Genomic DNA, 8,302 nt, shown 5'->3' with positions numbered 1-8,302 from the left:
CATGGGTTCCTTTTAGAAGACTAGGAAGTGTTTTATTTCGGCCTTTAAATCCCACTGTGGTAAGATGTAATCGTACTTTCATGGGTGCCACTAAAAAAAATTTTGACTATTGGTGTCCTTTAAAACAAAAAGAACAGCGGAGCATCAGGAAATCATTGCAACCATATAAAACAAAACTACGGCCTTAACATTCGTCTCTTCGCGCTTGACAGCGTTTCACATCTAAGCTCCAAAAGCACCAGGGGTGACATGACAATGAGTTCCATCAGGTAGCAGCACAAGACAAAAGGGTCTCTCTCCTGCTGTCTCTCTCTCTCTCTTCTCTCTCTCTCTCTCTCTCTCTCTCTCTCTGCTCTCTCTCTCTCTCTTCTCTCTCTCTCTCTCTCTCCTCTCTCTCTCTCTCTCTCTTCTCTCCTTCTCTCTCTCTCTCTCTCACTCTCTCTCTCACTCTCACTCTCTCCACTCTCTTCACTACTCTCTCCACTTCTCTCCTCTCTCTCACTCTCTCCTCACTCTCATCTCACTCTCACCTCCTCACTCCTCACACTCACACTCTCTCACTTTCACTCACTCTCACCTCGTTGGGGTTTTCCTGTGGGACAGTCCTCCACCGGGGGAGGATGATGCCGCTTGAGCGATCAGCTGACCGTAGGAGGGCGGAGCCTGCTGCTGGATCAGCTGGCGCCTTCCTGACGGCTGATTCGGTGCAAACAAGCTGCAGAACAAACAGGACCACATTATGATACAGGCACATTTAAAAACAAAAAAATGTATTTGAAGAACTTAAAAAGTGCACAGTATAGATTACAGTACAAACTCTTAGTTTGTTATCTTTGTCCATCTAATATACATGATTTTTTTACTTTTTACTTAACATATTGATTTTAAACACTTCAGCATACGAAGTGGAAAGCTGACTATTGTTACAATTTAAAGGAGTCAAGTTACGGCGTGTAATGGCCTGTTTTGTTGCGAGACATTCTGTTGTGTGTGTTAATAAGTGTTGTCTGTCTATGCGATAGCAACAACTAATTGAAATCTAGTAAGATGAAAACAGTCTTGTGACTCACTTTCCTCAGATTTATAGCAATAACTATCCACTCTAAGTCACAAGAGTCCTATTGCCTGCATACATTGACGAAACATGGTAAGTTAAATGCTCAAGGGCTTTTGTCTGTGATATGCACAGCTAAGTGTAGTATGCAACTCAAACAGACTTCAGTCACAGGCTGACTGTCTGCTTTGGTGTTGTTAGAGCGTAAGTTACCTGTACTCCCTTGGTCTGAGCGAGTACAGTTTACAGGTGCAGCCCATGGCGATGACCAAGCAGCCCACAGACCAGGCTGCCTACCCGTTGCCGCAGGTGATGACCTTGCGGTGGCAGGATGCGGTGCAGTGAGCTCGTCCGTCCCGTCCTTTACAGTCCACGCTGCCTTCACCGTCACAGCGCCAGCTCTCAAACACACACCTGCATGCGGGACAAAGGGCCGTTTGTGTGAGTGTGTGTGTGTGTGTGTGTGTGTGTGTGTGTGTGTGTGTGTCCAGGAATAACTCAGGTAAGAGATGCAGTTACACATTAAACTAATGTGCAGATCACAAAGCTATGCATTATAATACAATCACATCTATCTCAAAACAGCCTTAGGGCACAAAAGATTGCAGTAATGCGTTTTTTATTCTGAATCTATAATATAACTGTAAGACATTAAGTTAATCCCTAATGTTTGTAGTTCACAAGCAAGAAGGCACTGTTACATTTGTTTTTGCATTATCTCGTATGATTTATTCCCTCGTTTTTATAATGGCCATGTATTTATTACCTTTGTAAAACAAGACAAGTGTGTTTTGTTGTGTACAACTACTTCCTTATTGCTACTGGATGTTTTCAGGTCAGCTGTGTGTGAAATCTCAAAATGGAAACATAAGGCACATTGTCAGCGCTTATTTTTGGAGACTGTCTATGTTTTAAAGAGTGGTCAATTCAACCCAACTGTTGAATACACCCTCAAAATACAAAGTTGAATCCCATACTTCAGAAGAATCTGTTAGATAGGGACATTTGTGCACACACCCTCTGACTCACACACACACATTACACAGTAACCAAGACACACCCCTCACTGATACTTAGCTCACCTCACCACAGGAAGACACATAACATTTGAGCTCACTTGACAGAAACCAAACAGAAGTAGCTGAATGGCTTCCAGATAGACTTCAAACAGTAGCTTTAAGTCCTAGAGCTCTGAAAGTTTAAACATGTTCAGTTCCATAACTAGTGAGCAAATAATCTAAAGCTGGAGGTGTCAACTGTTTGTCCCAAGGTCAAGAAATTAATAAAATAATTACTAGAGTTGCAATTAAGTAGTAGACAAACAGATTTGTCAATTTTTAGAAAAATCTTTTGTCACATGGACACATTTTTCATGCATAAATGGCAGAATTCAGTTTCTAACCACTCAAATAAAGATTTGTTCTACTTTTCTCATCTTTATGTTATAGTCAAGTGAACCTCTTTGGGTTTTTGACTGACCAAACTACCTATTTGAAAGACCTTGGATTATGATATCCATTAATCTCGGAAATAAATCAACAGATTACTGCAATAAAAACGAGACAGCTGTTCCCTCTGGGCCAAGGGGACGGGCGGACACACACACACACACACACACACACACACACACACACACACACACACACACACACACACACCGACACACACACACAACACTCTCTCTCACACACACCATGTCCATGGACAGGTGTACGCTTAGTAGAGTCCCATCTGGTCAGGCAAGCTTCTTCTTTGCCTCTGTCTTCTCCTGGTTGGCCATTAACCACCGTGGACCAACGTTCATATGGTAGAGCCTTCATTTTCCTGTTGTGGCAGGCGGGGGTGCATGTCTGCGCTGCTCCTTACCAGCATGAGCCTGAGCCGACTCCGATTGCTTCTTTCAGTCAACCAGCAATGACAGGCTACATATTGGTCGGTAACTCAATTCACAGCCAGAGGCAGAAGAGGACTGTACAAAAAGGCACATCAACACGTAGGCGAGGTGGGACACGGGCCAAACATGAGGTAGAAGGCGCATATTCCTGTTGTTCTCGTGGGGCTGGTACAGTTGTACATGAATGTTTAGGGTCTGTAACCGCCTTGGCCAGCTCACTTTTCTCCTCAGGCGGCAATGCACGAATCATACCACCTAGGGTGCAGGTTTGAAACGTTCCACAAGTCCATGGCCCATGGGGTCGTAGGGGGTTGTGTGTGACTTTTCAGGATGCCAGGACAGCCGAGAAGCTCACGGAGAAATGACCGGCTCAAAGTTAGCATGCCCTTGATCACTATGGATCGCTCTCAGGAAAATCCATNNNACTGACCAAACTACCTATTTGAAAGACCTTGGATTATGATATCCATTAATCTCGGAAATAAATCAACAGATTACTGCAATAAAAACGAGACAGCTGTTCCCTCTGAGCCAAGGAGATAAGCGCGCAACACACACACACCCACCCACCCACCCACCCCAGTTGCGCCACTTATGTGACAGACAAAAGAGTATGTGACAGACAAGAATAGTCAATTCTAATGTCTCACACTTAATGTGGAGAAAGAGATGTGCTGTATGGGTTGATTGTGCGTTGATCTGTTGGTAATGCCTCGGGGTTCCGGTGGGCATGTAAACAAATGCATAATGCTGCGCTATACTTTGCGGCCTCACCCAGTTGCATAGCGACGCTAATTGTTTAGGTGTCTTTTAATAAGCAGGTAGTCCTATCATTAGGTAGTCCTATCATTAGATAGAACTAGCTAGATCTGATCGATATGGACATAAACGCGAGTAAAGTCTAATCTGACGGGAGAGAGAGATCAGCTGCTGCTGACGAGTCGACACGCAGCTCTGCATGATCACCTGCAGCGGTGAGCGAACAAAACACACTTCTGGTTAGAATATCACACGTAGAGAGCGCTCCGTNGTTGTGCCTATGGACATAAACGCGAGTAAAGTCTAATCTGACGGGAGAGAGAGATCAGCTGCTGCTGACGAGTCGACACGCAGCTCTGCATGATCACCTGCAGCGGTGAGCGAACAAAACACACTTCTGGTTCGAATATCACACGTAGAGAGCGCTCCGTTTATTATTTCCGTGTTATTGTAAGTTACTGTACACTTTTGAATAGTTAATCTACTATAATTAGTTTGTTTAATATCGAATCACATCAATTTGTTTTAAAGCTCAATAAATAACAAAAAACACCTTTGACCGGCACTTTTCTCATTTTGACCGGAAGATTTAAACTTTAACGGACATGTTGACACACACACAGACTAACCTGTCGCTGTCACAGTGGAAGGTCCCGGGCTGGCACACGGTGCAGTCCCTCTCGTCGCTGCCGTCAGCGCAGTACAGCTGGTAGTTGCATCTCTCCGTCACCGGGTAGCACACCGGTATCCCGGCGAGGCGACTGGACGCCACTGACCTCTGACCTGCCAATCCGCACGCAAACTGGTTGGGGCTGCAGCCTCTGCAACCCTCCTCGTCCTTCCCCGTCTCGGCACAGTCCCACTTCCCGTCGCAGCGCTGCTCCTGGGTGAAGCACCCTCCCGCCGCCCCCCCGCACCGACCCTCCCAGGGGGGGCAGTACGTCCCGACGTGGAACGTGGCGTTGAAGCCGTTCCCCTCCGACTCGGGAAGAGTCTCGTAGGTCATCGACAGCAGGCCGGTGTGGGACTCCACTTGGACCGATTTGTAATTAGAGGCGCTGGTGATCTGTCAAAGCGCAGGAGGTTAATGTCATGTTGCCCAAAGCCCTTTTTAAATAGTGTTTTATGTAGACTCTAATATAGTGGTGCAGTGATGTCGTCTTTTTATTTAAGTCAACCCAGAAGTAAGCATCACATCACACAAAAAGCAATAGGATTTTTTCATTGGATTTTGAAATATTGCAGAAAATATATGACGTAATGTACATTAATGATACTTCTATGTTTTGTTAACCAGGATAATCTCCACTTATTAACACAACTGTAAAAAAAAAGGTGAAGCGTAAATGCAATTGCCAGAAGTAAAAAGCTAACGAAATTCAGCACGGTTATATGGCTGTTTGTCACTGGCGCTAAGCTAAAGGTGGCTAGTTTCTCGGCATTATAATATTAAGAAGTCTAAATAAGACACTTTTTATTTCCCGCCTTGTGTGGTATTACTGACTTATTGTATGTCGTAGACCAAGCATCTCTTAAGCTTCAGGCTTTTAATCAACAATACATTTAGTTGACTCTAAAGCTGGGGTGTCAAACTCAAGTTCATCATTTTTTGTTTTCTCATTTTTTTGTTTTACTACGTCTGAAAGCAGAAGGCCAGGGCAAATAATTGCGAGTCTCTTCAGTGCGCATGTCACAAAACGAGATGCATTGTGGGTCATGTAGTTTATGGGCAACCTGCTTCTGTAAAGTGGCATGTAACCGTATAATAAACGTATTATATTCTTTGCAAGCTCTTGCGGGGCCACAGAAAATGAAGTCGCGGGCCGGATTTGGCCCCCGGGCCTTGAGTTTGAGACCCCTGCTCTAAAGCAAGGGAACCAGAAGTGGTAAATGCTAACTCATTTCTGGGGTTAAGGACTCATTCCTGCTCCAGCGTATAACATTTTGGTACATCTCCTACTTTAAGGAACTCACAATCTTAATAATGTCTCCTTTGCCTTTCTCTCTGTTGTAGACGGAGAGTCTGTCCCCGCGTCCGAGCACCAGCTGCTGCAGGTCCAGTCTCAGGGGCCTCGAGTCCTGAGGGTCCAGAGTCCAGACGCAGAGCAGCGGGGGGCCCCGGAGGGCAGGTGGGGAAAAGGTCCCGTAGAAGGTCTGGAGGAGCCCTCCGCAGGGCCATTCGATGGGAGTGGGCGTCACCGCGGGCTGCCTGTGGGTGTGAGCCGCCACTCGATCCACTCTGGCCTCCTCCTCCTCCCTCTCCTTCAGCAGCTCCCACAGGTCAGACTCATTATCTACCAGGAAAGGCTTGTCAGAGTCCCGGTCCTGGTTACTCTCCGTGTGAGTCTCTTCTGCCTGTGTGAGGCCATGCTTTGTTGGCTCAAGGTTTTCCTCTTCTGCCTCACAGCCCTGCTCATCGTCGCCCTGGCCCGCACCTTCACCTAGACACTCCACCTGGCCGTTACAGCGCCAAGAGAAAGGGATGCAGCGGCCCCCCCCCGGGCACTCGAAAGAACTTACTGGGCATTCATCATAGTCTGTGGGTGTAGAAAGATAAAAAGAGAGAAACTAAGATTGCATTACCACAAGTAGAACTGGAATTTGCAGCCAAATGCAAAGCTGCTGCTGTTCTGAGATAAACATTTTCCTTTTTCTTTTAAAAACTGCTATCGTACCTCTGGCGTAGTTCAAGCGGAAAGACGACACAGGGTACCGTTGCGGAAGGAAGTGGTGCATCACTGTAATGTTTCCCCCCGGGAACTCCATTGGTTGCGGCAGCTTGGAGCCGCAGAGTACAATCGCCTCGCCGCCAGCTGATGATTTTAGCGACACCCATTCCTTCCTACACCGTGTTTCAAACTGGGAAAAGCTGAGAAGAGACACACAACCTCAGTTTCATAAAAATGCAACGAGTAGATGCAGTGAGTCTTTAATAAACTTCCCATTGGATTGTTATCAATAAAGAGTTTCTACTTCCCACTGCTAGGCCATTCATAATAATACATCTTAACCCCAGACATGATTCGCCAAGTTAAGACATTCAACACTTTCCACATTGCCTCTGATTCACAGCTAATAATGTCTCTGGTATTTCAAACTCCCTCGGGGCCTCTTTACCTGAGAACAATGGGCTCTTCTTCCGAGCCCTTGATGACCCAGCAGTCATACAGAGAGCCATAGTGGAACGACCAGCTGCGGTACGTAGAACTGCTGATCTCACCCTCTTTGCTGTCCAACACTTGGAGGGAACCCCCACATTTGGCTGAAGGACATTAAGGGAAAGGAGAAAAGCTTAGGATGACAAAAAACGATCCTCTCTTAAAGCTTTAAAAAGAGGCGCCATTATACTTTCTGGGTTTTCATTTTGAATATTAAAGTACAGGCACAACATACACATATAAAAACGGGCATAACAGGGTATTTTTAAGTGTAAACCGGTGGCGTGTTGGAGACTATCTTTGCTTTTAAATTTCACCAATATAGCATAAAGTTATCAGACAGTGTAGTCCGGCAGCGGCTCAGTCAGTAGGGGCTTGGACTGAGAGCCGTAGGGTCGCCGGTTCTAACCATCGACCTGACCTAAAATATGGAGTGTGGACTGCTACTTGGAGAGGTCCCAGTTCACCTCCTGCCCTGCCGTGGTGCCCTTGTGCAAGGCACCAGACACCCCCCTCACTCCCATTGCTCCCCGGGCGCTGTACAATAGCTGCCCACTGCTCCTAGTACTAGACTCCTGGTGCTAGGATGGGTTAAATGCAGAGAACACATTTCACTGTGTGCGCTGTGTGACCATTAAAGAGGGGTTATTCTCCACCCTCTTGGACCCCCCCAAAGCCCCTCCCCCCTTCTGTCAAGCGACTTTGTTAACCACTTTGAAAAAAAGGTTGATGATATTCGCTCTTCTTTTTCTGACTCACCTTTACTCACCGCTTGGTCACCAGACCCTCCCTTCACCCACACACTGACCTCCTTCTCCCCTCTCTCTCCAAGTGAGGTTCTTACCCTCGTTACCTCTGCCCGTCCTACCAGCTGTCCTCTGGACCCTATCCCCTCAAACCTCCTTCAGACTATCGCTCCTGATATTCTACCGTTTCTCACCCATTTCATCAACACTTCTCTAACCTCTGGTCACTTTCCAAACAGTCTCAAGGAGGCAAGAGTAAACCCTCTCCTAAAGAAACCCACTCAACCCGTCTGATGTTATAAACTACAGGCCTGTCTCTCTCCTCCCGTTCCTGTCTAAAACACTTGAACGCTCTGTCTTTAAACAACTCTCCTGTTATCTCCATCAGAACAACCTTCTGGATCCGCACCAGTCTGGTTTCAAGGCAGGTCACTCAACAGAAACTGCTCTCCTTGCTGTCTCTGAGGAACTGCACACTGCTAAAGCAGCCTCCCTCTCCTCTGTCATCATCCTTCTGGACCTGTCTGCTGCATTCGACACGGTGAATCATCAGATCCTCCTTCGCACTCTCCAAGAACTTGGAGTTTCAGGCACTGCACTTTCCCTCCTCACCTCATACCTCAAAGACCGCACCTACAGGGTAACTTGGAGAGGGTCAGAGTCCGACCCTTGACAATTAACTACAGGGGTC

At 46.6% G+C, this 8,302-nt stretch overlaps 2 protein-coding genes across 2 annotated transcripts in view; both read right to left on the bottom strand.

The window, feature by feature from the left end:
- The window catches only part of cirop (ciliated left-right organizer metallopeptidase), a 5,538-nt gene extending 4,224 nt beyond the window's left edge, over window positions 1–1,314 (bottom strand). Inside the window, exons 1-2 of the mRNA XM_010779481.1 lie at window positions 1,268–1,314; window positions 578–715 (exon numbers count right to left, since the gene is read on the bottom strand). Of these exons, the coding sequence (XP_010777783.1) occupies window positions 578–715; window positions 1,268–1,314 (185 nt within the window). The remainder of the gene's footprint in view (window positions 1–577; window positions 716–1,267) is intronic.
- The window catches only part of lrp10 (low density lipoprotein receptor-related protein 10), a 13,940-nt gene continuing 6,217 nt past the window's right edge, over window positions 580–8,302 (bottom strand). Inside the window, exons 4-9 of the mRNA XM_010775648.1 lie at window positions 6,825–6,969; window positions 6,383–6,576; window positions 5,682–6,244; window positions 4,337–4,773; window positions 1,268–1,468; window positions 580–715 (exon numbers count right to left, since the gene is read on the bottom strand). Of these exons, the coding sequence (XP_010773950.1) occupies window positions 1,348–1,468; window positions 4,337–4,773; window positions 5,682–6,244; window positions 6,383–6,576; window positions 6,825–6,969 (1,460 nt within the window). The 3' untranslated portion in view covers window positions 580–715; window positions 1,268–1,347. The remainder of the gene's footprint in view (window positions 716–1,267; window positions 1,469–4,336; window positions 4,774–5,681; window positions 6,245–6,382; window positions 6,577–6,824; window positions 6,970–8,302) is intronic.

The sequence above is a fragment of the Notothenia coriiceps genome, unplaced genomic scaffold (assembly GCF_000735185.1).
Source record: "Notothenia coriiceps isolate Sejong01 unplaced genomic scaffold, NC01 NC01_scaffold00000339, whole genome shotgun sequence".
Lineage (NCBI taxonomy): Eukaryota > Metazoa > Chordata > Actinopteri > Perciformes > Nototheniidae > Notothenia > Notothenia coriiceps.
The sequence above is the reverse complement of the archived record's forward strand: the minus strand, read 5'-3'. Positions and strand labels throughout refer to the sequence as shown.